The sequence below is a fragment of the Pristis pectinata genome, chromosome 10, assembly GCF_009764475.1.
Source record: "Pristis pectinata isolate sPriPec2 chromosome 10, sPriPec2.1.pri, whole genome shotgun sequence".
Lineage (NCBI taxonomy): Eukaryota > Metazoa > Chordata > Chondrichthyes > Rhinopristiformes > Pristidae > Pristis > Pristis pectinata.
The window spans coordinates 82700786-82718583 of NC_067414.1; the positions used below are offsets into that span (position 1 = coordinate 82700786).

The 17798-nt window shown below is 37.0% G+C and overlaps 1 protein-coding gene across 3 annotated transcripts in view; it reads right to left on the reverse strand.

Moving 5' to 3' along the window:
- Positions 1-17798, reverse strand: part of pdss2 (prenyl (decaprenyl) diphosphate synthase, subunit 2) — a 171959-nt gene that overhangs the window by 67501 nt on the left and 86660 nt on the right. For all 3 annotated transcript variants that reach the window (XR_007957048.1, XM_052025220.1, XM_052025221.1), the window contains exon 4: positions 14015-14213. Coding sequence is in view for 2 of the 3 variants with exons in the window: in XM_052025220.1 (XP_051881180.1) it covers positions 14015-14213 (199 nt within the window). In the remaining variant the exon portion in view is untranslated. The remainder of the gene's footprint in view (positions 1-14014; positions 14214-17798) is intronic.

Here is a 17798-nt window from a genome sequence, read left to right on the forward strand (position 1 = left end):
AAAATTGCACAGGTAGAGGTCATATGTACGCTTTCCACCATAAATCAATCATATTGTTCAAGGGAGGGGCAGAGGAAGATGGGCCCCAGGAAGTCGTTCTGATACTTTTAACACACTAAATGCCAACCTGAGGAAATCCTAATTATCTTCTACCTCAAGGAAGTATTGGTAAAGGATTAAAAAAAACACACATTTTACAAACTTTCTGTTCTCAAACTCTTATTTTGCAGTGACATTTATCAAGGGAAAAGCAGAAAAATAAATTACACACACGAAGTCCCGACAACCCAGCTTATCTGGTGTTTATGAGGACACTTGCATGGGATAATGGTTCTTTTCAAATCATTCTGTAGGATATTTCGCATCAACCAGAGCCTTCAAGACTCGATAGGGAGTTCACCAATTTCAGATAGGTCCTCTTTGCATCCATCACCATATCTCTTGATTCCCTTAATATCAAGAAATCCATCGATCTCATGTTTTGAATGAATACAATGACTGAGCTTCCAGAAGCATCATGGGTACACCCAATGCATGAAAAAATTGCTCTTCATCTCAGTCCTAGACACCTTATTCTGAAACTGTGCATCCCAGTCCTAGACTCTTCAGTCATGGGAAACATCCTCCCTGCATCTAGCCTGTCAAGCCCGTAAAGAATTTTTTTTTAATGAGACCTCCTCTCATTCTACAAAACTCCAGAGAATATAGTTCCAATCTATTCAATTTCTCCCTATACACAAACGTGCTATCCCAGGAACCAATTCAGTAAATCTTTGCTACACTGCTTATGTGGCAACTACATCCCTTCTTGGGTAAGAAGATCAAAACTATTCACAGTACTCCAGGTGCAGCATCAACAAGATGCCACACAATTGCAAAACACTCCCTTACTCCAGTAATCAAACCATCTTATAACAAAAGTTAACATACTTAATTGTTTGGTGTACCTACATTTTAGCCTTCAGTGACATGTGTGCAGACATTACCCAATCTCTCACCATTTAAAATACTTTGCTTCTCTGTTTACTTTTTTGTTATCTGTTCTCTGACCTCTCAATTTTTGATCTCAATGATGCTCAAGTTTGAGCAACACCAGGTCATCTTCCAACTACGCACATTACAGCCTCCTGGACTTGGCATTCACACTGTTCATTGTTCTAGACAGCATAAATGGCAGAAGTAGAGTCATTTTCTGAAATTATCAAAGATTCTGCTTCTCCATTTGTACCTCCTCCAAGCTGACTTCTTGCACTGACGTTAGTTGTTCTCCAATCACTCCTTCAAGCAACCATTCTCACTTGCATGAGTTGACAGACTTTCCTACCAGCCTAATGATTTTGTTTTTTTTCCAAATGTCGGAGGGAAAATGGGTGGGGACTGGCACCAGCGGCGAAGAACTCTGTACAGAATCTGTTTTAGCCCTTGCCCAACATACAAACTCTTTTAGGTTTCTGAAAAGAATTCAGAATTGGTTCAGAACCTTCACCTCGGGTCTTGACACCAACCATAGCATTCTCAATGACTGCCTCATTTGAGATAAGGTAGTGACCTGTTTGAATATTACATCTCTGAACACTACATAAACATCAGAGATGCATGAACTTTTAAAACATCTTGTGCTCCAGAATCTCTGGTTTGCAATCTAAAATTGCGAATGACCATGCTCTTATTAAAAAATAATAAGACTGAATTACTGTATATTCAAAAGGATTTTAACATTAAGAGGAAACATGTCCAACTATACAAGATCTTACTACATGAAAAGATGAAGAGATACTACATGGAGATAAAACATTAATTAAGCCAGCGCCTAGTTTCATGTGACAAACAGAAAATGAGTTGAGGGAATGACCCTGTGTCATTCAAAACAAAATTTCAAAGCCTTTCAAGCAGAGGCGACTGACAGGCTTAGCACAGCAGGGTGCATCATTTTCAAAAATAAACCAAATAAGATCTTCTATAAAGCTTGGAATCCTGGGTCCTGGGATGGTATGTATCCAGTTAGTAAGATGAACACCTGCCACTTTGCAAAAAATGCAGTTTTGTGCAAGAAAAAACAGATCAATGTTTATGACAAAGCAAAATACTGCAGATCCTGGAAATCTGAAATAAAAACAGGTTAAGCTACGAAACTGCTTTTCGGAAGACTTCTGTTCAGTCTGAAAACATGTCCCTGAAATTCCAGTTCCAGGCACTTAAATTCTGTGCCCCAATCCCACTGTCCTTGGTCTCTAACGTACTCCAATGAAGTTCAAGTTTGAGCAACACTACCTCATCTTCCAACCAATTATATTCCTAAAGACAGATCTTTTGCTTTGTTACTCGTTTTTTTAAATTATCTTTCAACTTGTACCATCATCCCTTCTGTCTTTCATTCTCTCCTGCTTTCAGTCCTATCACAGATTTATTTTGTTCTCTGCATCCTAAAACCTGCTCATCTCCAACCTTTCCCAGCTCCGATGAAGGACTATTGACCTGAAATGCCTGATCCTCTCAGTACTTTCAGCATTTTTTGATTTGTACTTTAGACTTTGTATTGGTTGAACCAGTGTTTTATAAAGGTTCAGTATGACTTCCTTTCCCTTACACTAAAGCCCAAGCTCCTGTTTACATTTTGAATCCCTTCCTCATACCACACTGCTGCTTAGAATGCACTTGTATATCCCTGTCCTTCCAGTTCTTTCTGTTCTTGTATCTCATTTAGAATTGTGCTGTCAAGTTTCAGGCACGGTAGTGTAGCAGTTAGCATAACGTTATTACAGCACCAGCAACCCAGGTTCAATTCTGGTTGCTGTCTGTAAGGAGTTTGTATGTCCTCCCCGTGTCTGTGTGGGTTTCCTCCGGGTGCTCCGGTTTCCTCCCACATTCCAAAGATGTATGGGTTAGGAAGTCGTGAGCATGCTATGTTGGCGCCGGAAGCATGGCGACACTTGCGGGCTGCCCCCAGAACACTCTACACAGATGCATTTCACTATGTGTTTTGATGTACATGTGACTAATAAAGATATCTCATTTTATATCTTATCTTCCTTAGAACATAGAACAATACAGCAAAGGAACAGGTCCTTCAGCCCACAACGTTGTGTTGAACTAATTAAACTACTAATTAACACCCAACTAATCTCTTCTGCCTACACAAGATCCATATCCCTCCATTCACTGCATATTCATGTGCTTAAGAGCCTCTTAAACACCTTTATTGTATTTGCCTCCACTACCACTCTGGTAGTGCATTCCAGGCACCCACCACCTGGTGGAAAAAAAAACATGCCCTGCACACCTCCTTTGAATTTACCCCTTCTCACTTTAAATGCATTGCCTCTAGTATTAGACATTTTGTCCCTTGGAAAAAGATACCAGTTGTTTATCTATGCCTCTCATAATCTTATTAACTTCTATCAGGTCTCCCCTCAACCTCTGCCACTCTAGAGAAAACAACTCAAGTTTGTCCAACCTCTCCTCATAGCACATGCCCTCTAATCCAGGAGCATCCTGGTAAACCTCTTCTGCAGCCTCTCCAAAGCCTCCACATCCTTTCTATAATGGGGCAACCAGAATTGAATGCAACAATCCAGATGTGGCCAAACCAGAGTTTTAAAAAGCTGCAACATAGTTTCCCGACTCTTGAACTCAACTCCTTGATGAATAAAGCAAGCATGCCATATGCCTTCTTTACTACGCTATCAACTTGTGCAGCCACTTTCAAGGACTCGGACCCCAAGATCCCTCTGTACATCAATGCTGTTAAGAGTCCTGCCGTTAACTGTGTACTGTCCCTTTACATTTGATCTCCCAAAGTGCAACACCTCACTCTTGGTCAGATTAAACCCCAAGTTCTTACTAACAAAATGTAAGACTTTGCATTTCTCAGCATTTAATTTCATCAGCTGTCTAGCTGTTAGCCTGTTTATATATCCTTGAAATCTATTACAATCCCCCTCACAGTGCACTATGCCTTCAAGTTTTGTGCCATCTACAAACACGGAAAATCTTTGAACACTCATTTGTGTTTTAAAACAACTTAATTGCCATGATTAGTTAACTGTTAAATTGAATTAGTGAACTGATAAATTTAATATAATTATTTTAATACTTAGCAATACTTGCTGACATTAGATCATGTTGTTGAATCATTGGTATATCAAATTTTATGTTTACTTATTAGAAAGATGCATTGCACTTTAAAGTGTAGGACTTAGCTGCTGTCAAGTGTTTTACTTTTCATTCAATTGCTTTGATTGGTTTTGCTATTACAAAGCAAGATTAACAGTAATAAATAATACAATGTTTAAAAATGAAGCAGTATGATTTTTGACTGCATTCCCTTTAAGGTTACATAGTGGCTGAAATAGGATCAAAAAATGTTAAGAGAATATCAACGAAAAGTACCAAACCAAGACCTTATCATGTCGACACTGTCATCACAAATCAAATAACTACCCCAATATTGCTAAAACAGCTTTCAGCCTTCCATTTAAAGATCTCTGCGTGCTATGTGGACCTGAGACAGACTCCTATCTCAAATTCTGTCTTAACCAAGAATTTGGCAGGCTCTTCACAGGCAAATAAATGCTCCTGCACAATTTAGCTCCAATATTTGTCCAAGATTTCACCATAGCAGTGACAAGGTTGAAGTTAGGACCTCAGCACCTCTAAGTATTCCTGTGTGCCAGTGTTTAAAAAACATTGCAATGAAGGAAACAACTTCCATAATTGTTAAAATAGAATCGTTTTTAGGCGTTTCCTTAAAAAAAAAGATTGCTTTTTTGGAAAGGAAAGCTACCAGACTTCAAATAATTGGTGGTGAGTGGATGATTGGATTTGCAATGTCGTCTAGCATCAGTATTTGCTTTTTATTTTATCACCAAGACCACATGTTGCAAAATCTGCATAAGAAAATATTGTCATGGTGCTCATGTCTTGCTCTGGAAATTTTGTTTAAAAAGACAAAAGGAAAACTTGCATTTATACAATGCTTTTTATGAACTCAGTGAAAAAGGTTATCAAAAATTACAGGGAGATCTTGATCAGCTGAGTAAGTGGGCTGAGGAATGGCAAATGGAGTTTAATTCAGGTAAGTGTAAGGTGTTGCATTTTGGAAAGTCCAATCAAGGTAGAACTTTCACAGTGAACAGTAGGGCCCTGGGGGAATGTTATAGAACAGAGGGAGTACAAGTACATCGTTCCCTGAAAGTGGAGTCTCAGGCAGACAGTCATAGTGAAGGCAGCTTTTGGTACACTGGCCTCATCAGTCAGGGCACTGAGTATAAAAGTTGGGAGGTCATGTTGTGGTTGTACAGGATGCTGCTGAGGCCAGTTTTGTGTTCAGTTTTGGTCATCCTGCTATAGGAAAGATGTTATTAAACTGGAAAGAGTGCAGGAAAGATTTATAAGGATGTTGCCATGACTTGAGGAACTGAGTTATAGGGAGAAGTTAGACAGGTGAGGTGTTTATTCCTTAGACCGTAGGAGACCGAGAGGTGATCTTATAGAGGTTTATAAAATCAAGAGGGGCATAAATAGGGTGAATGCACTCGGGTCTTTTTCCCAGGGTTGGGGAATCAAGAACTAAAGAGCATAGGTTTAAGGTGAGAGGGGAAAGATTTAAGAGAAACCTTTTTTTTTTTACACACAAAGGTGGTATGTATGTGGAATGATCTGGTACATGGATTGGAAAGGTTCAGAAGGTTATTGGCCAAATGCTGACAAATGGGACTAGCTTGGATGGGGCATCTTGCTTGGCACGGACCAGATGGAACGACAGGCCTGTTTTCATGCTGTACAACTTTACGACTCAATAACTCAGGATATTCTACAGTTCTGTACATCTAAAGTATTTCTTATCAAATGTAGCCATTGTTTCAATGTAGGAAGATGGAAGATAACTCATGATCTAAATGGTGCAGTGGATATTTTATGTTCACCTGTGAAGAAAAATAGCTCCAATTTAATAGATTATCCAAAGGATAGTGCTGCCCTGCTGGGAGTCGTTCTTAATTTTGTACTTAGGAATCAGGGGCAGTACTCAAGTCCAGAGCCACTAGCTCAAAGGCAAAAGTATTGCCCAACAGACACGTGGAAGAAGCATGCAGCCAACAATGGCAAAGATTATGGTTAAACTACACCAGTACCAAACCAGCTGAGTAGCCCAAGGGACCAAATGAAGATGAGACAGTGAGAGGCAACATAGGGGAGGTCTTCTGCTATTAGATGACTTGTCCAATCTTAATAAATCAGCTTTGCATGAAAGTGGATATAGCCAATTGCCCTTTCATATTATTTAAACATTTTGTACAACTTCCCACTCTTCCTTTGTCAAAGGGTTTTTAATTCTGCAATCTTCTTGTAAAGCATCTTCTAAATAGGAGCCAAGGCTTACAGTATATAGGATCAGAAAAAGTAGTGCTTTTTATTTCCACGTTTCCAAAAAGTAACAAACACTCATTCCCTCAAACACATATTTATTATATTACCTTCCTTCATATCCTTGCTCAATAATTTGTTGTATATTACCTCAGGAATTTCAAAAAGGAACTCAATTTAAATTACACATCTTTCTCTAACTGTGAATGCATGTTCCTTTGTTCCAGGATTTGTGGTGATCTCAAAATCATGTGCTACAGTCCTGAAACACTGAGTAAAGACTCAGTAAGAGCAACAGTTTTCAAAATGTTTACAGTAGATCACCTACTTTCAACAAGAGGATGGAGTTTAGCAATAAGTGCCAAGAGATGAATACTTTAAAGATGACATTTTTTTAAAACAAGAGACCTCTTTCTACCGAACAGTTTTATTAAAATAAGCCAAATATTATTGTCCTAGTTACTAAGTGGCAATGCTTCAGCGAGATCTCCGGACTCCTATTAAATCAAAATAAAACATGTCAGTTTACTTTAGTTACCAATGCTTTCTAAAACACAGTAATTGTAATGAATGATAATCAATGTAGATCAACTACTAGGCAAACAGTGAACTTTGACATATGGATATTTGACAATACTTCACAGTGATCTTTCATTTAGCATTTTGCCAAATCGTTATTTCTACTTGTTAGATTGTAGAATAAAGTCAGTTTTATAATCCAGTGGCAGGTTTTCAGGATTCTTTTGCACAATTCATTTCCTTAACCAGAGAGCACAAGTTCAACTCACGAGCAGCCAAAAATATATTAGTTACCACCAAACAGTACGCAAATAGAAACGTTTTTGTATTAAACAGAACATAAACAGAAATACTTAATGCACAAAACTGTCCAGAAAGCAAAAAAAAAAGTTAAAAGAATGTTTTTTTTCTGGACGGCCTGTCCACTCAATTAGCTGCAAGAAATGCAGACATGTATGGAGCATACACCCATCAAAAAAGTAACATACTCACTCAATAAATTCTGCTGACAATGCCAAAATTTAAAATGTTGAAATTTACGTTTCAAGATGGTATGGGGTTTTGATAGCTTGCCGTCTACTGTTTCCATTGGCAGCAGGGTGAGAAACTAGAAGCCTAAAATAAATTGTCAAAAATGTCAAAGTAGGAATGAGAATTTTTTTTTAAAACACACTGAGAGGGAGTTAAAACCTGGAATGTGTTCTCTGAAAAGGTGGTGAAAGCTGATTCAATAATAAGTTTCAAAAGGAAACAGGATATATTCTTACAAAAGGAAAAAAAAATTCAGGGCAATGAGAAAAGGAGGAGGGAATGAGACTAACTGATAGCTCTTTCAGCAAGCTGGCAACGTTTGACTCGCCTCCTTCTGTGCTGTATTGTGCCATACATTAAAAAAAACATGGTAATTAATACCTCACTCCAAAGTAGAGAAATAAAATCATCCTTATTTTTGTGAAAAGTTAGAATGCCAACTGAAACGCAGTTAGTCTTTCAGCATGTAAATAATATGTTAATTTGAAAGAATGTAAATGAGACCTTTTGTAGTGTGAAATTGAGAACGTGTTTTAATTATTGCAGTATGGTTAAATTAGTAAATGAATTGTCTGTGCTTTAGGGGGATATGATTCTGCAGGAAGACAGTCATTCTCTAGCATGATTCAAAAGCAGCATTAGTAAAGACATGTTTATCATCACTCTGTGCTTGGAAATGAAGGAGGAAGATTTTGAGCAGGATAAACAAACTGGGAAGAAAACTCACCCAAAACTAAGGTGAAATCAAATGTTATTATTGGAGTTAAATCTTAAGGGAAAGTGTATTCTACACTCAGACTAGTAAGGAATGTCATCAGCAATTTGAGAAGCTAAATACTAAGACTAGTTTGGGGCAGCATTCAAAATGGAAAAATCAGTTATACCTTCAGTGAGGCTCGGAAGTTTACGCCAAGCAATGAAATCACAATTATTTTTAAAGACCCAAGTGTCCAATCAAGAAACTTTTAAGTTTTAGCTTTCTCTGAAGGTTGACATTTACAATATTTTTAATAATTCAGGATGTGAACAATATTGAGAATGCAAGATGGTTTGTTTGTTTCCGTCTGTTCTGAAGTGGTAGCGGACCACTTCAAAGTACGATCAGTGAATGGCTACATCAATTGCCCAAATTTTGCTTGGAAATGCCCACATTTCCACAGGAGAGGCAATTCAAAGCTTTTCGCAGCTTGCTGAAAAACCTATCAATTAGTCTCATTCCTCTTTCCTCCTCCACGGAATACTGTATTTCAAACTTACAGTGAGAGCAAAAACATTAGCAGTACAATCCCAACAAAATGGAAAGCAAAAAATATATTGCGGTTCTTTAAGAAAGGAGGGAGGGAAAAAGAAAAGGGGTTACAGACTAGTTAGCATGACATTTGTTGGAAAAATATATAATCCTCTCAAGAAAAGACATAATAAAAGAGGACTCAGAAGGACATAATATGATTAGAAAGAGTCAACCTGGTTTTAAGAAGTGAAAATTATTTGATAAATCACAAGTTTATTTTTAAGGATGTAACAAGCAAAGTAGAAAAGGCAAACTATTTATGAAAGGAATGTGATAAGGTACCACACACTTTACTACATAAATAACTCATGGGGTGAACGTGATATACATTAGCTGGTCAATAATTGAAAAACGGAGTCAAAATGGGTTGCTTTTAGGTTGTCAGATTGATAACAGTGGGCTCCTGGGGTCAGTATTATTCAAAATTAATACCAATGACAGATAAAAAATGCAGCGTGCAACAGATTCAAGCTAGGTGGAAAAATACGCTGTGAAGAGAATGCAAGCATCTGCAAAGACAAAAGTTAACGAAATGGGTGATTTATTTTGTTAAGAAAGGAATAAACTTTTTTTTAAAATGGTGGTAAACTAGGAAATCTCAAGTGAGCTTTGTGTATTTGTTTATAATACAAAGAAGGAAAACATGCAAGTAACGACAAACAATTAGTAAGACTCCAATGTGAAAGGGTTGAAGTACTGTGTCCAGTTTTGGTTTCACAGCCGAGAGGAAGATATAAGTGCCTAGAAGTCAAGATACCTAGGATTCACCACATCGATTCATGGGATGATGGAAGTGTCCCACATATACAGATCAAGTAAGACTGACCCATCCCTCACTGACATTTATTTGAATGCAAGGCATACTCTTCAGGGGAGTTGATAAGGTGGATGCTGAGCAGCTATTTCCTTTAACATCAGAATCAAGAATTAGGGGACAAATCAAAAGATCGATCATTTAGGGCAGAAATGGGGAGATATTTCCTTACCAAGAAGACTCCAAATCTTCAAAATTGGTTTGTTATTGTCACATGTACGGAGATACAGTGAAAAGCATTTGTTTGCATGTCATCCAGGCAGATCATTACATACATAAGTACATTGAGGTTGTACAAAAGGAAAACAATAACAGAAGGTAGAATAGTGTTACAGTTAGAAAGAAGGTGCAGTGCAGATAGACAAATAAAGTGCAAGGACCACAATGAGATAGATCAGTAGATCAAGAGTTCATCTTTTAGCTAATGAGAATCTGTTCAACAGTCTGATAACACCAGGACAGAAGCTGTCTTTGAACCTTGTGGTACATGTTCTCAAGCTTTTGTACCTTCTGCCTGATGGGAGGGGAGGGGTGGGGGGTGGAAGAGGATACAAAAGCTTGAGAGGGTGGGAGGGGTCTTTGATTATGCTGGCTACTTTTCCAAAGCATGGGGAGGTGTAGACAGAGTGCACGGAGGGGAGGCTGGTTTTCATAATAGACTGGGCTACATTCACAACTCTCTGCAATTTCTTGCTCTCTTGGACAAAGCAGTTGCCATACCAAGCTGTGATGCATCCGGATAGAATGTTTTCTATGGTGCAACTGTTAAAAACTGGTGAGGGTCATTGCAGGCATGTTGAATTTCCTTAGCCTTCTGAGGAAGTAGAGTTGCTGGTGTGCTTTTTTGGGCATAGCGTCTATGTGGTTGGGCCAGGACAAATTGTTGGTGATATTTACATTTAGGAACTTGAGGCTCTCAACCATCTCTAGTTCAGGACCACTGATATAGACAGGGGCGTGTACTTCACCCACTTCCTGAAGTTAATGACCAGATCTTTTGTTTTGCTGACATTGAGGGACAGGTTGTTGGACACTAAAAGAATATTGCATCAGGTAGGACGGTGGACTTGAACAAGCTGCCTTTCTAGTAATATTAGCCATGTCACTTAGGTCAACCTCATTTGTGGAATGAACTTGCAACTAATAATTTAAATATTGGCAAGCCAAAAAATATCTTCACCATGCAATGATATTGAAGTTTTAACAGAAAGGATGCCTTTATCATATTTTCTATGAGAAGACCTGTACTGAAGTTCAGAAGGGCTTGAATGTCAGCTGAAAATCCTGAAACATGAAGCAAAATTGAATTTCCAGCCTTGTGACTCAGTTGGAATAAGAGAAGTGAATATTAATGCAGCAGATTCTTGTTGAAGCTAACAGCAAAGAATAGCTATCAAAGACTACAATCAGATGCCAAAACATAATTGACTGCATTCCAGTTCCAGACCCAATAAATAATGAAAAAAAATTATATCCATTGTATCTGAATGAAGGCTTTTGAACCCATACTCAAACTACAAAAGCTTTCCAGTTCACGTATCTGATTCAGTCATGCTGTCCTCTGCGTATATGCAAAACATGCAGTGCATATTGTGAGCAGTTGATGGAGAACCTTTCAAATCAATTTGTACAAGCTAAAATGCCTTAGAATTGCTCTTTGATAGCCCATCTGCTTAGCTTTTACACTGTGCATTTAAATGTAGGCATGTGCCTTTAAAAGAGGTTGAAAAATACAAAGAATTATGGAATAAAAGAGACTATTCGGCAAACATTCCTTCTGTAGACGATCTAAAACCAAGGCTTAGATCTTCATCTTAATTATACTCCTTCGGGAAAATTCTGAAATCTCATCTGCAATACCCAAAAGCAATTAAGCATAGCTCCAGATTATACAATGTCCGCTATTCATTCCATTAAAATGCTGTATGATAATTCAAGTACATGTTACAAGCATTCCAATCTTTCTGTGAAAACTAAATGGAGCACCAAACAGAAATGTTACACTCAAAGTACCAAACGTTCACCAAGGCATGGACACTGTCAATTTGAAATGTAAATGCACAATTAAAAAAAACACGGTTTCACTGTTGTGTGAAAAACAAAATTTTCAGGGATTAAATGTTAATTCTAAAACAATGAAACAAAGTAGCCATAATAATTATAAAATATTGCGTAGCTTTTTTAATGATCTAAAGACCCATCTGCCCAAGTGGATTTTTGAGATTGTGGCACTATTTGCATAATAAAAGTGCCCTTCTTTATGAGTGTTAATGTATGCCATTGCCTTGGCATTTCATGTTTATTAATGCCTACAGTCACAAAAGGTGAGGCTTATCCAACAGTTGTACTTGCAAATTCATAGTGTTAAAACACAAAAAAAGAGGCCAACTGTGATATAAATACAGAAGATCAGAAAATGTAAACAACCTTTTGAAATATACCAAAACATTTCCTCCTGTTAACACTCCTATCCACAGGGAAATAAATGTCTGAGGAAGAATAATTGACTTAGCTAATGTCACCCCTGACAATAGCAAAAGAGATTTGCATTTCATTAAAAATTTTGTAATGAAGAAATTCCTCATTCCCACATTTAATTGTTGCCCCTAAGTGCATATGGAGGTGAATGTGTTGTGCACAGACAGGAGTAAACCCCATCTGTTATTGGCTATAATCACCAGGACTTTTTGAAATTGATTACACCATTCCACACCATCATTTGATACAGTAATTTGCAAATTATCTGTTGACATGCCTAATCACAGACGACTTTCTTCGCCAGTTCTTCCAAGTGTTTATCATGGATCATAAGATCACTGCTTTATCCATTGCCAACTCGGGACATGGTTCAAACCAGCCCCTTTCTCCTGATTACTGATGATTTAATATAACCCGAGATAAACTAACAGCAATTTATCACAAAGCTAGGAGGAGGAGAAGACAGGTGAAGATAACAAAGCTGCATAATTTTTTTAAACAATTTAAACCTCCAGTAATAATGGATTTTCACATCTTGATTTTTTATTTTAAATAGCTCATTTTTAATCTCTTTGAATTTGTAACAGCATTCAGTGCTGTAACACACCAATTGGCTAAGCCACTTTGAGAAATATCATTACTTTTCACCAACTATTTATCTGTAAATGAATGTAAAACATGTCACTACACATAAGCAGACATGTGTTTAGGAACAGGTCCCAAAACCCAACAAGGCTTAGAATCATCCCAACATACCTCACCCCTAACTTTTCACCATATCCTTATTTACTTTCCACAAATCCCCCTTGAAATCACTTATTATTATTATTCAACACTATGCTGAAGTTCATTACTCTGTGTATATAAATGTTTGCTGACTACCCTCGTTGTTCTATGATACAATAACTAAGTAAGGATTCAGGTTGGTGTACAACTGATGATTCAAATGGTTCTTTCACAGACCAGACTTTATATTCTTAAATTACTTCCAACCTCCTAATTCTGATTTCTGTCCACTGGTATTTGAACTATTTGCCTGGCTCAGTGCCAGTCATAATCAATTAAATCACCCTTCTCTAAGCAGAACACGCTCTTGCTCCTTCTTCATAGCTTGAGAATATCTAGAATTACTTGGGTTGCATGCCTCAGTGTTCTCTCAAGAATAAAATAAGTTCAGTAAGAGAGACAGAGATCCAACATCCTTGTCTGTATTGTGCATTAGTTTGCTCAGGTTGTTCTGTGTGGCTTTTAGTTAAATCTGAAGTAATGGGGACCTACCTGCAAATGTTAGGGAGCGCAAGGACCTATCCTCAAAGTGATATTACAGGAGCAACCCTGACTAAAGTGAGAGCCACATTCAGAACTTATATGACAGCAATAAACCTTTGCTTTTTAAAGAAAAAGCCAATACAATTATTTCCTTCTATTGAAGAGGATGAGGAATTAGAATACAATAACTGTAACCATTTGAATTTTTCTTAACGCTGTCAAAATATTTAAAGCTCCATGCTGTTATGAATAAAGGGACATGCAAATTTAAATCAGTGTTTTCTCCAAAATGTTACATTTAACGTACTCTCTTCAGAAGGACCTGTCCGTCAGAAAGTCTCAAGCAAAATGGTGATATTTGGAGTGATTACAAGAGGTGGATTTGCAGAGGCAAGTAAACACAGTAGTAGGGTGATTAAGTTGTAGGGTCAGTGTCCAGTGGTTTGAACCATTGGTCTGAAAATGGACCTGAATCCCACCAATGCAGCTGGAGAATTCAATTACTAGTAATTAAAGAGATCTATAATAAAAAAGACCAGTACCAGTAAAGAAAGAATGAAAGGAAAGGCTGGTATATTAGTGGGTTATAATACACACCAGTAGTTGCATAACTAACCTATCATTCCAATACAAAAAATTCCTCTGCTCTCTGCAAGATACCTGTGACACATCAATTAACCAAAGCTTTATAATCAAATTTTTTTTTCTTGCTTTCATTGTAACAAGCATAAAAAAAGAAACCTCCATACCATTGTATTCTGTAATTGAGCTAGACCTGTAGAAGCATTGGCCAGAAGGAAGTCTCCACTCAGAACAGCCATCTTGTTACCGAACTGCATATCCTTCAATGATCCATGTGATGATGTCAGCTCCATCATGTTTACTATTCCACGATGCACTAGAAAAGCCGTATGGATCAGTTCTGTAATTTCTGCCAGATTTCGCTGACTGAAAAAGGAAGAGCATTGAATGGATTATTTCCAGGCTTTGAAAACAACCAATCCCTTATCCCCATAACTCAAAATTAAAGAATCAGATTTATTATTACTGACAATATGACGTGAAATCTGTTGTTTTGCAGCAGTGGTACAGTGCAAAGAAACATCAGTGCACATCAAGTAGCTCAGAGATGAGCTGTTGCTGGACTCTGGTTGGATAAAATGGTAAAAAGAAATATGCTGTACAGTTTCTATCTCACAGTGAAGACTGCTGCAGGAGCTTGCAAATTTTATAGAAATATTCTGCATGCATCAAAACAAAAAGAAAATGATCTTTTGCTGTGTGCAGTTAAGCAATTACCTCCATTTCTCTCAAATTATATCTAAAGAAATTTACTTTAATATGTACCTACTTTTAGCAATTAGACTTCATTGCCTTAAAGGAGCAAGTTGCACTTTACATGGCAACAGAAAATTGCTTTTATGAAATTGCATCTCTTCTGCTTTGATTTCACCAAATAAAAATCTGTAATTTTTCAAGTGTTTAACAAAAATCAATGCTTTTCATTGGAACAAAAACTATGGTCATAGATATAGTTTGGCAGAAATTGGGTAGGGGCAAGTAGTTAGATTGGAGAACATAAATATTCAGACTGAAAGTCTTCAACAGCAATGTGTTTGATAATACAGAACAGTATTACATTGACAACAATTTACAAATAATAGAAAATAGAAGACAAAAATAATAAAATTTTATTTTGTTCTATTCTAAAGATAAAAATTCTTAGGAAACCTGCCTGAAGACAAATATTAATAATTCACATATATTTCAAGTACACCATTACCTGGATTGCAACTCATTGCACAGGTTCACATGGTGCTGATGTTGGGACAGCATATTTTTTTCAGCATTTACTCAGAACCATACAGAGAAATGTACAAAACAGATGCAGCACCAAAAAGGTTTTGCATAAAACAGGCTGATTTAGGATCTGATTAGCAAATTTATATAAAAGATAAACAGAACAACTGATAATTCTGTTTCAATTATTAAAGACAAGCTTTACAATAGTACACTATTGCTCATTCCTCCAGAACCATGTCAAATATTGTAAGTCACAATCCTCATTAGCAAAACAAAAATTGACTGCTTCTGCCCATCCTTTATTGACCTTACACTTAATGCTATCAACAAATAAATGGCTCAATTAGTTTTGTAAAAATTAAATAGTAATTAGTATACACTTTGCTTCATAAATGAATTATTTACCCAAAAGAGAGAAGAAAAAATCTTGCTTAATATGTAGAATCAATCTACCTCCAAGAAAGAAATTCAGGAACACAAAACTGTCTCCAAATTTGCATCATTAAAATTACCTGAGCACAAGAGATAAATGCGAAAAGCAAATTGATAGAGCTGAGCCACAGGCTTTATCCACCTGATAGCTTCCAGCAAAGGAGGAATGTCCATGGCAACTCTGCTTTCTTGATGGAAAACTGATTGACATGAAAGATCCTGCTCCAAGCAAGTCAGACAAGATACTGGTTTTGAATACTGAGCAGCAGGATCTTTGATCAGTTGTTGTGCCATAATGCAATACATTCCAGCACACATGGGGAGCCCAAAGATGAACAGATGAAAAAGACAGCAAAGCCAACGATAGCTCATTTCCTGGACTGAAACCAAATATTTATATCCAGTGATGATCTGTGCCTTCAGCTACTGAAGCATCATGCTGAAAACAGCTGCATGCTTTGAATGTGGGGTCTGAATTCAGTCAAGTATTAAGCACAAGGGCAGAAGAATATTTCTGTACTTAAAATAATTTGTTTTAAAAACATTGCTTTTTTGACAAGCACTTAAATTACTTTTTTTTTAACTGGCTATCTTCTGCGCTGATAAGATTTTATTTTGTGGCTATGGTTAGGGTAGGCAATCCTGCTCTGCCTGACCAGCAATATTGCTGGAAAAGCACAAAGGTACTTTTCTTCGATGACCTGGTTTCTCAAGATCTTCAGAACCTGTACACATTTAAAGTATGCAATCTCATTACTATATTTCATTGACAGAATCATCTCTCAAGTTGCCTGTACTCTACCTGCTACCACTTAAGTTGAAAATGGACCATCCAAGATGGGCTGAGAGTCAGGTTGCAGGTTTTTTACAACACTGTAAACCTCTCTCTTCATGAGCTGGGGTTACAATCCCCTTTTGTGGAATTCAAAATGGCTTATTGGGACTTGCATTTGAAAAGTATCAGTTTTTTGTCTTTTCTCATATTGTCAGAATCAGCAGTAATTAAAAAGATACATTTCAAAATGATCAAAATTTCACATCCCTTGATCGAAATTTTGTCATTACAGTGCTCACGTACTTCCACTTTGCTCAGGTCTCCACACGTAGCAAATAGAACAAAAAAAATCAAAAACTGCAGTGTGAGTGTGAGAGTGTGTGTGTGTACACGTACACAGGGAAAACAAGGCGTGGGCTGAAAAAAAAATTGGTTCAATCTGCCCAGTTCCAAAATCGTAATCCTCAGGAGTACTTCTCTACTTGAAATTTTCTCCTTTTGAATTATACATTTCTGTGCTATAAGACTCTACAACTTGTACAAAATACAGGCTGACAAAACTGAAGGGGCTGATGCACTCAAAGGTGCCATCTTTAAATTTAGACCTCAACCTCTCTTTCAGATAAATCTCTCATGGCACTATTTCAAACAAGGGTAGTGCACTATCACCTGAAGTTCTGCCTGATATCAAATTGTGAATTTCTTAGAGTTCTTAAGAACTATGATTGAAAAGGTCTATCATATTTAACACTATTTTTTTTATTAAAGTAGGGCACAGAAAATTGAATAAGATTGATTGGAAGAAGAACAGAAAAAGTACATTTCATGTACCTTTTTATAGTACTGACAAACATGCAGATTGTCAGTATTAAAACATCTTATGCCACATGCACTTTCTGCCCAGGTTACCATTATATATTCCTGTCAACATTTGTAATGGAAGCTGCCAAGGTTGTCAAACAGTGTTAAAGAGAGAATATAAAACTTAGTCAAATAATGGGGACTGAAATACGTACAATCCATACTGATCTAAACGTGTGATTTTTGAGCCTGTTTCTGGTGAAGGCATGCTTGAATTTGATGTATGTGATCAATCAAGAGATCAATTAAAAAGAATGCTTAAATGAAAACCACCTCAATAAAAGAGAAATATTTGTCACCACAACTCTAAATATTGTGTCATGATGCAAGAAAATTAATATTAATAATTTTTGCCTTTAAAAAACATTGGTTTTGGAACAATGTTAGGACTATATAAAAATATATAATAATCTTTAAAAACCTTTGTGTTAAATATGAGAGATCTTTTCAATTACATTCCTTCAGAACTGTCAGAAATTCTTAGTGTTCAGCAGGGTAGATAGGTACAAGTTCAAGGTTCAAGTTCAAGCTTATCGTCATAGGGATACATACCCACAGTATAAATGCCATGAAAATTAGCTTTTTGCAACAGCAGCACAGTACATTACAAACATGACAAACATAAATGAACAAACTTAAATTAACACATACATGATACATAA